Source organism: Bactrocera oleae, chromosome 5 (genome assembly GCF_042242935.1).
Source record: "Bactrocera oleae isolate idBacOlea1 chromosome 5, idBacOlea1, whole genome shotgun sequence".
NCBI lineage: Eukaryota > Metazoa > Arthropoda > Insecta > Diptera > Tephritidae > Bactrocera > Bactrocera oleae.
In genome coordinates this window covers 30,383,310-30,402,283 of record NC_091539.1, presented here as the reverse complement: position 1 = coordinate 30,402,283, position 18,974 = coordinate 30,383,310, and the positions used below count along the sequence as shown (strand labels likewise).

Here is an 18,974-nt window from a genome sequence, read left to right as displayed (position 1 = left end):
CACTTAAAAAAAATTTTTATTCGCAGATGCCCCTCCCTAATGTGATCCTCTGTGCCAAATACCAGCCTTGTATCTTATTGTGGAGCTTAGTTATGACAATTTATTTATTTTTGATTAATGGCGTTTTGTTAGCGTGGCAGTGGTCCGATTACGCCCATCTGCAATACCAACCGTCTTACGGTATCAAGAAACATGTGTAGCAAGTTTCATAAAGATATCTCAATTTTTACTCAAGTTACAGCTTGCACAGATGGACGGACGGACAGACAGTCACCCGGATTTCAACTCGTCTCTTCGTCCTGATCATTTATATATACGTAATTCTATATCTAACTCACTTAGATATAGGTGATACAAACAACCGTTAGGTGAACAAAACTATTATACTCTGTAGCAACATGTTAAGAGAGTATAAAAATTAAAGCCAGTAAAGAAAAATGCGACCGCAAATGAAAAATACTACAACACTTACTTAAGTGTAACATCATTTTTCTTCCGCTCAATTTCGCCCGCTATATGACTTTCCGTCGCGTTCACCTCACTACACCCGAAGCTGCGGTTCGAAAAAAAGAGAAAATACGATTTACAACGGATTTATGAATGCGTAAAATATCTGGCTGTCTATATATTGGATTTACGCACATTTGCGTCCCAGGGCAGTGCGCGTATACAGCAGCTACTAGCTATGATCTACTAGGTATGCCATCCACGAACAGCACGAGCAAGTGTCAGTAAAGTGATTCGTGGATGTCGTAGTGTACTATGAATTGTTGCCACCGCTATCGCTGGCCAAAGAATCAATGTCTCTATGCTGACAAATGCCGGGGTGAGCAGATGCCGGACGGCGGGTGTATAGCGTGGGATTTGCAGCTTTGAAACGGTTGTTCGGAGCGCATAACATTCATTCAGCAGCAGCTCAAGCCACAACACTTGCAATCAGTGGCGTAAAGTGCTTCCTTTTGTGTACTTATGCGATTTTACAACTCGCCGCTCTTTTGCTGCCGCCCCGTCAATCCACCGTTCGTTGTCATTCATTCGCACTTTGCACACTCCCAATCTATGCCTGCCTCTCGATCTTTTTTCATCGCTGTATGGCCATATCTCATTGCGTTTAGTCTACGCACACGTCCACCCGACTTAGAATGGCATAAGTATGATTTCATTTCTGCTACGTTTCTGCCATTTTTTTATTTTAACACTTTCGCCATTATTTCAGTTGTATTATTCTGCTGGCTGCTTTTTGTCCTTAAAAGCATATTATTTCAAGCAATCATTTCAATTCATACAACTTGCTTCGGCTTCTGTTTTTCTGTTCTTGAAAAGTATAGGGAGAATTATAATCGTGAGTAAGTAGGTATGTTCTGTCACGAATGTAAATATGTATGTGTGTGAGTGTTTAGCAACAGTGTGTTAACAGTTGCACGCAGTGTCCATATGTACTCAAATTTTTTTTCTTCGTTTTTTTTTGTCATCAAACCCTCTCTTCATAAGTAATCTTAATGCTATGGAATACTATGGCTTAAATACTGCTACTAAGGCTGCAGACATATGTGTGTATTTACAGTTAACACTTTTATTGAAGCAGCTGCTATGTTGTCATATGCACTCAGATTCTTGAAATAAATTTTCCGGAATGCATCCACGGAATGCATTAGAATCCCGATTTTCCACATTTGCGTCATCAAAAAAGGTATTCAACAAGGACAGAGACGTTATATTTAACAGTTTTCACGCTTTTTGTACTATAATACGTACATTATCATTATCTCTAGTTTTCGGCAACATTCAGCCAATCAGCATCTGACACTATTGATAGAGGCAGGACTTCACAATGGATAAGAACTGTCCAAGTTAGATGATTATTGTAAACAAAGACTTCCCTTCTTTTTTTATGACCTCGTGAACTATTTTATTTTTCGCCAAGTATAGAAACGGTGCACAATAGTAAAGTTCAGTTTTGGGTGCTCCCCGAGACAAAGGCCACTTTTTACAGCACCTAGGAACGGATATCAGCAATAACGCGCCGAATATTCTCTTAAAAGGCTTCAATTCCCTCTGGCTTATCTGCGTAGATTACCTATTTCGCACGATCATGAAGACCACGAAACAGGCCCATGACGTGAGATAATGCGCTAGTTTCTTTTAATAATTGATTGTTTCGTTAGCTGTATAGCATGTGGCGCCGTCTTGTTGGAACCAAAGGTTGTCTACATCAATATGCTCCAATTAAATTTTCAATATGAACTATTGATTAAATCTGCCCATAGAGCACGCCAAACAGTGACTTTTTGAGGTTGTAACGGCGTCTCAACAATGGCTTGTGGATTATCATCATTCCAATATTCACCGAAAGTGCGATGTGATTGATGGTCGATCGGCTTCAACAATTGCATGAGTTTGATTTTGTACGTTCGCAACCCAAGATCCTTTCGCTAAATCTTCCATAAAGTGGATGGACACAGTTCCAATTATTGCGAGATGGCGGATGGATTCATTCGGGTCTTCTTCGATACTCTACTCTATGGCATCTCTGAGGATGAGCATTATGCACTAAAGTAAACCAATCTAAGGTTTCTCGAATTACTGAGTCTGCTGGACGATTATGGCGACCGAATATTATACGCAGCGCGCGATTCGTCAAGCCAATCGAACCATTTGTAATGGCTATATGCAAGCGTTGTTCCGCAGTACGTCTATTCAACATGAAATGGCAAGCCAAACTAAATAAATTAGGTAACAACTGTCAAAAGGACCAACTCAGAAAAACATTATGGTCTAAAAAAACACACCCATTACTTGTATGGATTCATAGTATGGGTTAAGATACCTTCGTACATCAATTCCAGCCGATTCACGTGGATGACTGAAGGCATGATTTCCAAGATGTTTCAGCCGCAATATATTGTAGCATTTAATATCCGATTTGGTAGTCTTTAAATATATAGCATATGCACTCCCTAACAAAAAATCTATTCCTATATGTTTGTCTTCGGGACTACTTTCTAAAATTTGATATAAACTGTATTATCATTCAGAAAATATTATATCGACTATATGTATGGTATGTTATCTCGTAAAATGAAGAGAGTTCTGCATAGTTTCGTGAAATAAGTTGCAAAAAGATAACAGTACGATTTTGAAAAATAGGGTCATTTTTAATTTTGCAAAATAAAGCAGAAGTTCAGGTTAATAAGTGGTAACATTTTAAGTTATTAAATTCCATGTATGTATTTATCAGCTTATATTTCTCAAGAAACCGAACACCTTCTGACGTACTACATATAAGTATATTTTCGAAACATCTTCAATACACCCTTAACTCTACAAGATAAATGCCATTATTATTCATCCAGTTGGTTTGTCTTGCGACGAAAAAGACAAGTGCTTACAAAGTGATTATTTTTTGTCGTGATTAGTGTTATTTTACTTCTAAATTTATTAATGTGAGTTTGTCGTCCTAAAATGATCCATTTCCTCGATATGAATGTTTCCATACAACTTTTATAAGACGCCATACATTTTCAAATGATTTAGGTAGGCTCCTTATAAAGCTCATCAATTCAAAAGGTTGTATATGTGAAACTTCCGATCACTCACTTTATTATGTCTTCTCTGAACCATCATGAGCTCCTTATAAAGCTCATCAATTCAAAAGGTTGTATATGTAAAACTTCCGATACATCACCAAAAAACCCACAACCAATAGTTGCGATTATTTTCCTATACAAAGACTTGCATTCCCACCAAGATGTTATACAGTCTCTTCTTGGCATCTTCTACAGTATTGAAAAGGACAGATTTTAAAGACAAGCAAAACTTGATATGTTATGAAAACATTTAACACAAACCTATTTAATAAAATATTGGTTTGGGTGCGTTCAAGCTACGTAATAATTGCAGCAGTACAGCAAGTGTGTTGTATATTTGCTGATACTTTGCTGATGTTCAGACAAAAATTTACTGTTGCCGATTATTTGCATAAATTGCGTGCAAAAAGTGACAATGGAACGTGATGTTGATGCAAGTGTTGCTGGAATTTCACGCAGAACGTAATATTTTGACAAATTTGCAACACTGCGGTCGTGATTGCAATCGGGAACGCACCGTATTCGTATTTCAGTTAAACATTTCCAAAGAGTATATATTACAGATTTATGAAAGTTCATCCAAAGAGTCTAACAATTTTCCATAGGTGCTCTGTAAACAAATTTATCATATGTACATGCATCCAAGAACATAAATATAATATATATTTTAAATTTATCTGTAATATCTTTTATTCAACACATTTCGCTGTTTATGTGGGAAAGGAGTTCAAGGCGAGGCTTTAACATGGTGCGAATCTTACTGCATAAGTCAATTGTACACAATTACAATTCCTTCCTCTCTCTTTATCGTCTGCAGTTGCAAACATATGGAAGCAGAGGAGTACGATAATATAGCACCAGATACCATTCATGACTTCAAAGTATAGCAATAGTCCTGATGACAAAGTTGTAAATGACAGTAACAACAGACCATAAAAGAACAATAGCAATAACCATCACAAAGACAAAAATAAAGTAAAAATTTGCATTATTTTCCCTGAATTCATTAAAAATCAACTGACAAAATACTTAAACTTAACGCACATAAATCAAAGTTCAGAGAGAAGTGTTAGTGGTCTTGCAAATATATATCTATATATGTGCATAAGTAATACATATATACTTATGTTACAGTGTTCATACATACAGTGAGTTCAAAAAGTGTTCACATATAGTAAAAAAAAAATGCGCATTGCAGCTGCTCCTTAGAAAAATAAACATTCAAATGAAATTTTCACTTCATATAATATAATAATCTCTGGTGGCTATAGTACATATTAAGTAATACAATTCATGTGATCAATATTTGAACTTGGAGGTAAAGTGGCGATTGATGTTCAATAGTTAATAACTTATGGGGCCTCTTTTAGCTACGATCAGGCATAGAATTAATTAAATTATCTATTTCCGTTATTTTCCAACCAAGATTTTTTAGGGCTGGCGGTATGTTTTTAATCATAGTCATGTATAACAAATCACCGGGTTCGCATCCAAAAATTTCAACGCTAGAAATAAGTAAAACCTTCAGAATGTTAATATAGTCCGTAGCCATTATTCTATTGATTCGACGCAGTTTTCAACCTTTCCGCCACAGAAACAACCCCACACCATAAAAGTACCACCTCCGCTTGCGCAGCATATTTCTATCCGTGGGACCGCATCGCTTGTCATACCATGTCCAAATGCGTCCATCTGAATTAATACGATTAAGTCCTGCAAGTCCGAAAATACAGCATTTCGTAAAATGAGGTTCAGTTTTTACTCATGTAATGTCATATTTGGATGAAATTTAAATGTGCATTACGTGAACACTTTTAAATTCACTGTATATGTACATTTGCAGATGTTCATTTATGACTAAGCATTCCTAATTATGTTAATATGGTATACATGTTTCGTCCCAAAATGTATTATTTTGGTTATCCTACCAATATTGTTTCTTCCGAAATATATCTCAACGGTATTGAACTCACAAAACGAAGGACTCACAACTAGAAATCTGTGAAATCACTTTCTTCATTCATAAATTAATAACGGTTAATACTAAAAATTCTCATTCTGTGCATACACTTTTGAGATTGCCTCTAAATTGTTCATAAGTTTATATGACCAGTATTTTAGTACAAACATAATATTATATTAATTTCAAAATCATTATCCTCTCAGTGTTAAGTTCCAATGGAACACCATCCAATACTTTCGCATTGAGAACTTCTCATAACATTCATTGCTTACGCTTTGTACTTCGACATCATAAGTTCGACACCTCACATCAGGAGCGTACGCAAAGGAGGGTTTAGGTTTATATGCAAGAGCAAAAATTTGTTAATAAATAATATTTTTATATTTTATGATGCAAAATTTGAACAGAAAACCCATTGAAATTTATTTCTACTTACGCCGCTGCCTTACATTTTCAAATAGCTTCGTAGTAAGTAAATTATTTAAGCTTAAGTAGCGATATGCAAATAGTATCGATATTTTTCCGTTGCCTATCGAATGGAGACTTTTTGGAGTTGATCGCAATATTCTTGTTTGAAACAATCATCTGTCATATACTAATGTCAAATGTAATTGCGGTAAAATTGACATTCCTTTAGTTATCTGATTACAAAATACTTTTTGTTTGGTTATTTTGTTTACTCAATGAATAAAATTATATTTTGCGAAGATTTGAGCAATACTCATATGTTGGGTCTAATAGCTAGTAATATTAAAATAGGGAAAAACGTTAACTTCGGTTGCACCGAATCTATAATATCCTCCACAAATACAAAAGGTTCCTTACAAGAACTTGATTCCGATCGTTCAGTTTGTATGGCGGCTATATCAAATATATATCCGATCTATACAATTTCTTCGCAAATTAAATTGTTGCCTTAAGAAATAACTCATGCCAAAGTTCGTGATATTAGGACAAACAAGTAAGGAGGTTCTAAGTTCGGGTGTAACCGAACATTTTATACTCTCGCAACTTGCAAGCATCCAAGCCCGGGAAATTACTTCAGGTGTTGGCAAAATTTTAAATTAAAGGAAGTATAGATCGGATTCAACCCATTTTTGACACAAAGACACACCATTATCGAGAGTTTCATTTATTTATTTGATTACATGAACTTAAACTATATATCTTACACATTGACCGATATTTTCGGTAAAAAGTTAACTACAGGCACTGGGGTCCACATATTCAGTACCTAGGGGCTTGAACCGTTTAGTTCAATTTATACAATTTTTGGTCTCAAAGTGGAATATTTAAACGCATTGTTCACGCATAGTTTTAAGCCGATACAATCATTGTTGCTTGATTTGCATAGTGGAAAGTGAAATAATCAGATGGAATTTAAAATGGTGTTACATGGGAAATAGGCGCACTATAACATAGAAATATAAGAACAATGTTATGTACCGAATTTGGTTGAAATCTGTTAAGCAGATCCAGTTTAAGCAAAGTTGGCGGTTCCACGGTTTTAGTAGTTTTTAACAGTACTTTTATATGGGGAGTGGGCGAAGTTGCCGATTTCACCCATTTTCACACTGTCGATAGAGGTGCTAAAAACATTTGTTCTCAGTGAGTTTTGTTATTATAACTTTTGCGGTTTAGGAGATATGCACATTAAACCTATTAGGGTGCGGGACCGCGCTCACTTTTAAAACTGCAGATGCCCCTTCCTAATGTGATCCTGTGTCCAAATAACAGTATTGTATCTAATTGTCGAGCTTAGTTATGGCAATTTATTTGTTTTTAATTCATGGCGTTTTGTAGGCGTGGCAGTGGGCCGATTACGCCCATCTACAATATCAACCAAGTTTCATAAAGATATTTTTATCCAAGTTACAACTTGCTCAGACGGACGGACGAATAGACAGACATTCCCCAGGATTTAAATTCGTCTTTTCATCGTGATCATTTATAAATATAAAACCCTATATCTAACTCGATTAGTTTTAGGTGATACAAAAAACCGTTAGGTGAACAAAACTATTATACTCTGTAGCAACATGTTGCGAGAGTATAATTAAAAAGTTTCCCATACAACACTTAATTCTAGTTGTTCAGATTGTATGGCAGCTATATGCTATAGTGGTCCGTTATCCGTGAGGAAAGGATAGGTGCACAATTTTAGATGGATAGCTTAAAACCTGATTGACTAGTTCGTATATATACAGTCAGACAGACGGACATGGCTAAACCAACTCATCTCATCATACTGATCATTTATATACAATATATAATATATTTTATAGGGTCTCCGACATTTCCTTCTGGGTGTTTCAAACTTGATCAGGGCATAAATATATCAAAGCACTTGAGTGTCGGAATAAAATGAAAACTTATTCCAAAGTGGGTTTAGAATTAAATTATGTGACATCACATTTACGTAAAAATTATAATACTTACCAAAACATAAACCGCAAACGGCATCACCACGACAGCAACTAGTAGATCGGCTATTGCCAAAGACACGATAAAATAATTCGTAACCGTTTGTAAGGATCGTTCGCGACACACTGAAAGGATCACTAAGATATTGCCGAACAGTGTCAGCAAAGGAAACACCATCAAGGTAAGCGCCCAATAATTCGGAGGAACTGTAAATCGAGAAAGCATAAAAAATACGTAAGATTTTATGAAATAAAATCAAGCTATAACAGTCGCCCTTAAATAGATGCGTCAAACGTAAAAACTTTTCATCGTTTCCGTAAATTATGAGATAATGAGAAAAAGTTAAAAAACCGTGACTCTTACTTGGTAATGTTTACCGTTGACACTCGTTAGCGTTAGACACGATAGTAAAAGGGCGGCATAAGAATGAAAAATAGAGATTACGATTGTCCGTTACTACTTTTGGAGTGTTTACTATAAAAATACCTTGTTCAATAGAAAAACACCTTGATTCGTGATGTCATGAACGAAAAAAAGACTACACTGACTATCAGAGTTTCACAGTTTCAAATAATCTAAATCTAATTTGAAAATAACAACTTTCAAATTTCTAAACAGCGTATTTTGCATTTCAGCTTTTATTATGATTATATTTTTTATTTGTTACTCCAATTTATAAATAAAAGAATATTTTCTAAATTTTTTATTGAATACCCGATATCAGAGAAAAAATTTAATTTTTAAGCCCGAATTTTAGATTAAAATTGAAAATCTGATATTTAATCCAAAATATTCCAATTATAAAACTGGCAACCGGCAAATGAATGGTCAGGAAAACGACTTAAACTGTATATATCTGGGTAATCCATACGCTTATGCCAAAAGTGTGCAGCATAGCCTCCGCATATTTATAAACAGAAATAACGGACCCAGGTAAGTCCACAAATCGGTAGAAATTTTCTAAATGTCAAATAATAAACAATTAACCTACGTGTATACATATTTATAATAGGGATTCGCTTACCGTCATCATTTGGCACAACACACAAATCCGTTATGTTTGAGCAATTAGTTCGTGTAATTAAGTCGGTCACATTTAAAGAGCTTATTGTAGACTGTGTATCCGAAATCGCGACACCATCACCGCCCCCGCTGCCAGTTCCATTAAAATTAAAAAAATAATCACCAAAGTCTTCAAGCAACAGCATAAATGAACTACCACTCTTATCCGCCGCGCCACCAGTTACACCCTTTCCCACGGTCGACACGCTCGTCCCGCCGCCATCGAAACTCGGATAATATGATTCGTTTCTTCTCGAGCCGAAACTATCTAATGCGCTCGAATGTCGAATAAAATCAGTACCCTCGCCCGACAGGCGACCAACTTCATCAACGTTACCGCCACCATTAAAACCCTCTACTGTTTCGTAATCATTGTCGCCGCCCATAGCGGTTTCCGCACTATCGATCAAAGCAAAGTTGATATCATCCCCGCTCTCACCAACAGGAACGAGACTCTTTTCCGTTGTCGTAAAGGCAATATCTAACAAACCGTTTGTTGGTGTAGTGCAATTATCAAGTGCACCCTCAGTGGTATCATAGCTACCATCAACTAACCACCCACCTTCATTTCCAATTCCATTTCCGTCCACTGCTTTCCTATCTGTAGGCAGCGTTGAATTATAACCAACAAATACAGAAGATAACTGGAAATCCAAGTCACTGTACGATTCATCCGTTGCAGATGGCCATGTATAGGACATATTGTTGGCATTATCGGTGAATGTGGTGTTGTGGTGGGTCATCGAAGGCGAGTTCATTGAGGTCACATTCGTCGCTTGGATGTTAATAGAGTTTGAGCTGTCAAATGGGTTCCAAGGGTCCTTAATAACCCTTTCTCCTTCGTCGTTTTGACCATCACCACTGCCATTTATAACGATGTCATCGTCATCACCGCCGACAATGACACCGTACAGCCGGAAGACTAGTTTCGGCGTCAGGGGCGTCATTGCCCCTGTGGTGTTAATTTCCGCCAACGATACCATTTTTCCGCCAACGACACACTTGCTGTTACCTAATTGTTTTTGCTGTTATTTAAGTGTGCACGCTCAGTAAATCAGCCGGCTGATTCCCAATGAGGTTAAACTGACCGTTCTTCTTTGAACCGTTAGACAAATTTCAAATATAAATTACGCCACCGCTTACGTCGCGAAGAAAATGTCTTATAAGATTTCATTGAATGCTGCTAATCAATTGAATGCGATTTTTCTATAAACAATTCACTTCTCGCGTAAAATACGCGACCGAAAGCCCATTCCGAAGTTCATTTATACCGCCAGTCCCTTTAACGGGCTAATTTGTGCGGCACTTAACAGAAGTAGTAGCCGTACCGTATTGATCATTGCATCCTGCATCAGCCTTAGGTGTTATCCGTGTACCAAGTTCCGTTGGCTCGGCAGGCAACACAGTGTCGGAGTGGTGTATTTAAAGTACACTCGATATACTCTTAGCGGCGCGCTCGTGCTTGACGTTCTTTTTGTTCTTGTTATTGTTGTTTGCATATGTGATGCACTGACCGACAATATTAATTAGATTCTGCACTCCGATATGCATGATTGGGCTTGGTCATTGGTTCTACGGTAATGAGTTTTATACATTCATCACTTGACCAGTTCCGCCATACTGCCTGATGGTGACCCGACAAGCTGAAAGTAGAAAATTAAAATTAAATTAAATTAGTTCAAAATGGGCAACTAGTGACGTATCTACATGTGGGTGAATGCTTTTCAACTACTTAATTGACTTTGTATAAGTTAAGTTTGTGAATTGTTGTTAGGTGGCAAAAACTCCAGCATTTTTTATTTTCTGGGCTGGTAAAATAATATTACGTAAAGTGGATTACTCTGCGGAATCGTTCGAAGATAACTTTAATAGACTGGTTTAAAAGTACATATTTTCAGGCTGCGGTCATTAAGTTAAAACATCGGTTTTAAGACATTTTATTCGTGATCTTGAATAATCATTGAAGTTTCAAGCTCATGTTCAGAAGCAATGTTTTTTATGTTTCATATAAACCCTCTGTAAAGATATAATTACTTTCCTCCACCTATTCTGGGCGGTATTAAATGACGAACAGCTTCCTGAGCTCATCCTTTCTACAGGGTATACTATAAGTAAGGTCGTCATCGATACAGTACTCTTCATTTGGTTTTGGTACGGTGAGTACCACAATGAGCTTTACAATCAATTAATATATGCATATTTATCAATAAGTTTTTGCAAAGAGTATTCCAGTTTTTAGAACAAGTGTGTCTTTCAAGTTGATATTTGGAACTGATACATTTCTTGTTCTTCCACAATGAAAAATGTAATCTAGATACGTGTATTTTTGTAATTCTGTTAGCCGTATGACATTCTGGTCTATGAACTGTATAAGAGCAACACAAGCAAGACAAGACCGTTATTCAATACACAGTGCGAGACACTTAAGATCCGCCCAGGAGGGCACAAAAGTGGCTTGACGTCCGACGTCTTAAACTTGCCACTGAAAAACTCAAGCTGACATTGCTAAAACAGAAGCATATTCCTATTATAATAGACAGGACGGCAACAGCAGAGATTATAAGGCCGATTGCCAATTAACTGGTTGTAAAATTAGACTCGATCGGTTACATACTGGGCACAAATCCATAAACGACGTAAAGCCCTAGAAAAAGTGTATCGCACAGCTGCTCTGAGGGTAGTATCGGTATACCGTATATTTTAAGGCGAAGGGGTCTCATATGCATTTAGTATTTAAAAGAAAGAACATGCGGACGTTGAAGAAACAAGAAATAAGTGTGATCACCACAAAAGAGAAAATAAAGAACGAAACCTTGGAACAATGGCAAACTCGTTGGGATCAGGAACGTTATTGTAGATTGACGGATAGGCTAAACAATAATATAAACTAGTGGTCCAGCAGGAAACATGGCGAGGAAGATTTTATCCGAGCACGGTAAATTTTATGAAATAAAATAAAGGGAAAAGCTAAAAGAGCCGTCTTGTTTATACAACGATGTGATCGAGTAATGAGGCTGAAAGGAAAACTGAAAGAACGTAAAGAATTTCATAGAAAATGTTAGTCTTAAGACGATAACTATGGAACATCACTCTGAACAAATACTAAAGATTTTTCCCAGATGAGAGTTTTTTGGTGACCTACAAGTGGCACATATCATTGTGGTGATGACACACTGATGACGCAAAAGACATTTTTCTCCTCCTCCCACGTACCAAAAAACCAAGAATGAATACCTTGTTCACAATCTTTAATTAAATGAGTAAGATACCCATCACTTAGATACTTATATACCATTTAGGCACAAATATACATACATATGTATAATATGTATACCATATATAATTGACGCTTAAAACCATGCTTGGTTGGCAAAAATCCTCCGCTGAACCCTCCACGAGGGTGCCGACTGGAAATAGATACCACAGGTTCACGTCGTTAGTAGTGAGGTGTCTAGCTAAGGTCAGGCTTCCTATCTGGGTGTTCGGTACTCTTCGATAGTGCAGCATCCAGATAGGAGGTCTTACCATGGTAGGAGGTAAGGGGCTGGATCAAGGTGTCATGCGACCCGTGCCGAAGATCAACCTGGCTGGGGGCCCTTAAATAGCCCAGTCTCGCACGGAGCTTACGGATACCTGGCGCCCTCCGTAATAAGATAGCCTTACTTGCGTAGCGGGGGCTATGCGCAAGCGGACATACTTTCCCCTACACTCGTGGGTCCAAAATATGAGCCAAAAAATTAACATAATATATAAAAACAAAAAGGAGTCCGGACCTCCTTCAAAAAGACCGGAGGGAGCGGGTTGCTCCCAGAGAAGAGCAGCGTTTGGCACGAGCTCGACAACAGCCAAAGCGAGGACAGGAGCGAAGCTTGGTCCTGGAGCAAAGGCGAATACTAAGGGGGCAGTAGCCAAGGCTGGCGCCACAAAAACAGCAACGCTGGAGGCAGCCCATACCAACCCCTGTAGCCAAAGCTTGGCAGCCAAGCAGGAGAAGGTGGGAGATGCTAAAAGCGAAGCTGCCAGTAGTGGGTCAGCCAGAGAGTGGCCTTCCTTCAGGATTGATGACCCGGCAAAAGCAAAGTATGCAGAGAGGCGACGCGCTGCATACCTGTTGAAGAAGGTGGAGCTGCAACCGCCAAGCAATGAGGAGCTCACAAAGGAGCTCCAAGAATCCATTGATTGCGCGAGAGCTGTCCTACCTAACTTCATACTAGAAGCGCCGGTAGTGGCAACAAAAAGACAAAGGTCCGCTGAAGAGGCTAAGCCGTCAGCAAAGAGACCGAAAACTAAGGGCGTGACGCCCGTAAGATCTTTTGCTGATGTGGCCCGAAACCGCATTGTCATTGGTGTGCTGGATGAGGGTGATCCCGAAGGAAAAATCCCCAGAGCCCAATGGAAATGGGTGCAAGCCGCACTGACGAATGTGGCTTTGGAAGTGCTACTTAGCAATCCAGGTCCACCCCCGTCATGTGCGGATGCCGGATGGTATCAAGGGCAAATAAAGATGATAGCGTGTGACGACGAGAGATCGGTCCAGCTATATAAAGCAGCAATATCTAAAGTGGGAGAGGTCTACCCCGGAGCCAAATTGGTGGCGGTAGACAGGAAAGATATCCCATCCCGACCGAGAGCAAGGGTATGGATCCCGGCTACACCATCGCAGCCGGACCAAATAATGCAGCTCATAAGAGCCTGCAACCCAAATCTGCCAACGGAGGGATGGAGATTCGTCAAGGCCTTTGACGACCCCGCAGCAGAATCTGGAGTGGAGACGAAGCGAGCCACAATGCAGATTCTGCTGCTTCTAACAAAAGAATCCGTAGAACCGCTAGCGAAAAGTGGCGGAGAGATCAACTACGGATTCACAAAAGTAAGGGTCATGACCTACAAATCAGACGCCGATGCAGGAGAAAACTTGGCATCGGAATCGGAGTGCGAAGTCGAGGAAGATCCAGTGGAGTCCTCGAGCGACGCAGAGATCACGGATCAAGGTGAGTGTACTTCGGGGTCTGAACTTGCGGACAGACTCTCTAAACTCTACACTGAGAGTGAGCTTTTAAGCGACTCTCATGATGATGCAGAGAAAACCATAACTAATGCGTCTTCTCCAAATTAATTTACACCACAGCAAACTAGCGTCTCTAGCCCTAGTTAACCGCATGGCAGAAGAACGGCCTGACTTTGTCCTCATTCAGGAGCCATGGGTTAACGGAGGGCGTATCTGCGGTCTGAGGACACCAGGTTACAATCTATACGCGAATGGTTGTGTAGGTAAGCCAAGGACATGTATATTGGCTAACAAAAAGCTTAATGTCTTTTTATTGCACAATTACAGTAGTAACGACACTACGGTAGTAAGCTGGGAGACGAGCAAGAGGAAATACCGGCTCGCATCATGCTACATGCCGTACGACGAGGTAGCAGTACCATCGCAGCTGTTCAAGGAGCTGGTACGAGACGCCGAAGCATCCAAGTGTTCGATCATACTTGGATGCGACTCCAATGCGCACCATAATCTATGGGGAAGCACGGACATTAATGAAAGGGGTGAGTTGCTCTTTAATTATCTAATAGGAAGTAAGCTTCTGTTATGTAACAAAGGTAGTATGCCAACATTTATAACCAGAAACCGACAGGAAGTATTAGATATAACACTGGTATCGGAAGAACTGGTGGATAAAATAACACATTGGAGGGTATTGGAAGAACACTCCTTCTCAGACCACCGCTACATTGAGTGTATAATTGAAGAAAATGTAGTTAGGGAAGAGAAATTCAGGAATCATAGGAAAACGAACTGGCAGATGCACATGCAGGAGCTAAAAAAGCGTATTCCTATGATTCCACCATTCCAACCGGAAAAGAAAGAGGACCTAGACATCCTTGTTAAACGATTCACAGAGTCTTGTCGTCAAGCACTAGAGGTAGCTTGTCCATTAACACACAGTAGGGGAAGAATTAGACCTCCTTGGTGGACCCCAATACTTAAAAACATGCAGAAGAATTGCAGAAGGCAATTCAATTCTGCCAAACTATCCCAAGAAGATATAGAGTGGGATAACTATCACAACCACCTTCGGGCATACAAAAAGGAGGTAAGAAAAGCAAAAAGGAATTCGTGGAAATCCTTTTGCAACGATATCGAAGATACAGCAGAAGTGTCCCGACTGAGAAAGATAATGACACAGTCGAAACACAGCATCGGATACCTTCAGAAGCCAGATCACAGCTGGACGGAATCCAGTAAAGAGACTCTGGGCCTACTAATGGACACTCACTTCCCAGACAGTTCCGAGAACCTCACAGGGGGGCATATAATGGGGAGTGAAGTAAGCTCAGAGACCCCTCCGCTAGACATAGTGTCAGATGACAATGTTTATTGGGCAATAGGCAGCTTCAAGCCTTATAAAACGCTGGGACCAGACGGTCTATTCCCGGCCCAGTTACAGCAATCCTTGAGCTACACAATAAACTGGATAACAACCATGTTTAGAGGGGCGCTGACATTGAGCTATATTCCCTCGACATGGAGGGAAGTTAAGGTGATATATATCCCAAAGGCGGGCAAAAGCTCACATATTAATCCAAAGGATTTTAGACCAATTAGTCTTTCATCATTTCTCTTAAAAACGCTGGAAAGACTAATAGAAATACATATAAAGGACATACTAAACCCAAGAAAAATGGCAGTTTCGCAGCATGCGTACTCGAAGGGTAGATCCACAGAAACGGCATTAAGCTCAGTGGTAGCAGAGATTGAAAAATCTCTGGAAATAAAAGAATACACCCTCGTAGCCTTCCTAGCCATAGAAGGTGCCTTTAACAACATCCAGCCAAAGGCCATATTGAGCGCGCTTAAAGATCTGGGCATATCTGAGCCTCTCCGGAAATTAATTGAACAGATGCTCTTGGGCAGGTCAATTATTTCAACGCTGGGAGCTTCAACGATGTACAGATCTGTCCGAAGGGGTACACCCCAAGGAGGCGTGTTATCCCCACTTCTCTGGGTCCTGACAATGAATAAAATGCTTGTGGACCTAGAAAAGAAGGGGATACATGTTGTGGCCTACGCTGATGATGTGGCAGTCTCGGTTAGGGGCAAGTTCCCGAACACCCTCGCTAGTCTCATGCAGACAATACTAAACGAGATTAATCGATGGGCCGTATCATGCGGACTGAATTTAAATGCTAGCAAGACAGAACTAGTATTGTTTACTAAGAAACACAGAACTCCCGAAATCACGCCGCCATTTTTAAATGGCACCAGGCTAACGATAGGGGATAAAGCAAGCTACTTGGGACTAATTTTGGACAGGAAGCTTTCTTGGAAACAAAACCTGGAAGCGAGGGTAAAGAAAGCTGCTACAGCGCTTTACACATGTAAAAGAATGGTGGGGCCCAGGTGGGGACTGACACCTCGGGTGGCTCACTGGCTGTACACAGCAATTGTAAGGCCGATCATGACCTACGGGATAGTAGTATGGTGGCCAATTACAGAAAAGAAATATGCGATTAGAAGCATGGAAAGTATACAAAGAGCAGCTAGTATTTGCATCAGTGGAGCTCTCAGAACTACGCCAAGCCAGGCACTCAACATAATTTTACACTTGCTGCCAACAGACTTATATTGTAAGCAAATGGCAGCGAAGTCAGCTCTAAGACTGCGGGAAGCCTCCCTATTAGTCGCCTGTAACAAGGGACATTCTAGGATACTTAGGAAGTTCCCGGTTCTTCCCATAACTACGGATTTTCGCAATCCGGTGGAGCTGAACCTAAATCCGGTCCTCAATATTACCTTTCCCTCCAGAGAGGAGTGGGAACGGGATGTAGTGGACAAGGAAGAAGGGATTAGCTTCTATACGGATGGTTCCAAACTGGATAACCGAGTAGGCGGCGGTGTCTTCTCGGCCAAAATCGCCTTCCGGTTACCAGACCACTGTAGTGTCTTCCAAGCAGAGGTCACTGCAATTAAAGAAAGCCTTCTTGTACTAACAAAAAGCGTAATAACAACAAGAAGTGTATTTATATATACAGACAGCCAAGCGGCTTTGAAATCTCTGATGTCTCATAGGATTTCGTCGAAGACAGTGAAGGATTGCCATGATCTTCTGGCGGATCTGTCATCCTATTTCACTATAAATCTGCAATGGGTTCCAGGACACAGTGACATCCCTGGTAACTGCGTAGCAGATGAACTAGCCAGAGCAGGCACCACCCTACAACTAGATCCTGGTAAGGTGGACATAAATATGCCTCTGGCTACGTGTAGATACCTAATCGACAAACATGTCATTAATATAGCCGAGTGTCAGTGGAATCAATCCCTGACCTGCTCAACCAGCAGGCAAATGTGGCAAGAATGGAATATGAGCCGCACATGCCGACTATTAAAATTCAAGAGGAATGATATAAGAACTCTCGTAGGAGTACTAACAGGCCACTGTCTAATAGGCAGACATGCAAGTAGACTTGGCGCGCCATATAACGACTATTGCAGAAGCTGTCAGGAAGTAGAAGAGGAGGAGACCATTAGACATCTTCTATGCGATTGCGCAGCACTATATAGGAAAAGAATCGCAACAATGGGTCGTGGGTTTCTTGACGACGTCTCGGAGGTTGCACAGATAAAACTTGTCACACTGATGAAGTTCATCAGAAGTACGGGGTGGTTCAGAGAGGAACCAGTAGAGTGAGGGGATCACAGTCCCAGTGGTATCACAATGGGCCTCCTAAAGGCCTAAGTGTGTCGAATGACAGCCACTTTACCTACCTACCTACCTAAAACCATGCTTGGCCAAAGTTATGTATGCCGAGATGTTTCAAACAAATTTGAAGACTTCTTCCAAGAACTGAAATATTTTATTAGTTGCTTTTTCAGATAAGAATTCTAATAGACTTGCTTCCCTCACCACCATATTTCCTTATTGGTTTGTGGAAAATTTCTAATATGTTATTAGTTATAAAGTCATATAGTAAGTATGTACATACCTTCTGGCCATCAACGATCGATTTTTAAATTTACTGGCAAACATATTTTACATTCTAACACCATAGAATTAAACTTATTCATACTGATCGCATTTTATCTACAATAATATTCTCACTGTTGGAGAGATTGTACGAAAACAAAAAAAAACTATGGTATATAAGCGATACTCGTTTGTTTTATCCCGTCAATTTTCTTTATTTTTTCAAGCGAATTTATACTCGGACCTACATATGTATATGTAAATATTTGCTTATGTTTACTTGAATTATTTCTGGTAAACTCTCTATATACGTAATATCTCTTATTGTATAATACGAATAATAAATATACTTGAAGTTAAAAAAAACTAAAAAACACACTTTCAATGGGTTACATGGGTTTTTTCGAGCAAAAAACGTCCTATTTTTAATAATTTTTTTTATATGAAATATGAAATATTTTATTAAAATTTTTTATTATTCCTAAGATACATATTTGATAAAGACTTTTGTGAAATTTTCAAAGAAAAATATTCAAAACTCGGTTATTACGACGTCGTTTCCGGTAGTCCCTCGGAAAAAAGGTGCTTCCGCGTTGACAGCAGTACTTCTGCAAGGATCATCAAAAGTTAAAGGAAAACAAGTAAGGAAGAGCTAAGTTTGGATGTAATCGCACATTTTATACTCTCGCAAATTCAAATGGTATATTCGTTTGAGATTTCTTTATATATTTTAACAACTAGAAGTAGGAACTGTTGCCTTAGTTATAAGCATTCACAGTGAAATTAATTACAGCAATTTGTAAACTAAATTTACTCAAATTATGCGAAATCGTTCTTGTCTTTTTTGTAGACGTTTATAATTGATTTTATATAGAATGCATTACAACTGTATTGAGGAGTATGAAAATAAATCGGTTTTGGACAATGAATAACATTTTTTATTTATTAATATATATCGATATTATTATC

General features: G+C 39.2%; 2 protein-coding genes across 5 annotated transcripts in view; one reads left to right on the top strand and one right to left on the bottom strand.

Moving 5' to 3' along the window:
- Dop2R (dopamine D2-like receptor) overlaps positions 1-18,974 on the bottom strand; it is a 334,717-nt gene that overhangs the window by 229,748 nt on the left and 85,995 nt on the right. For all 4 annotated transcript variants that reach the window (XM_036371918.2, XM_036371920.2, XM_036371919.2 and 1 more), the window contains 2 exons: positions 8,999-10,679; positions 7,990-8,180 (listed from right to left, as the gene is read on the bottom strand). In XM_036371918.2, the coding sequence (XP_036227811.2) occupies positions 7,990-8,180; positions 8,999-10,019 (1,212 nt within the window). In that variant the 5' untranslated portion in view covers positions 10,020-10,679. The remainder of the gene's footprint in view (positions 1-7,989; positions 8,181-8,998; positions 10,680-18,974) is intronic.
- On the top strand, positions 12,761-14,613 carry LOC138857508 (uncharacterized). The gene is made up of 2 exons (XM_070110279.1): positions 12,761-14,307; positions 14,372-14,613. Exon 1 carries the CDS (start codon positions 12,761-12,763, stop codon positions 14,150-14,152), a length of 1,392 nt encoding a protein of 463 aa, XP_069966380.1. The 3' UTR covers positions 14,153-14,307; positions 14,372-14,613.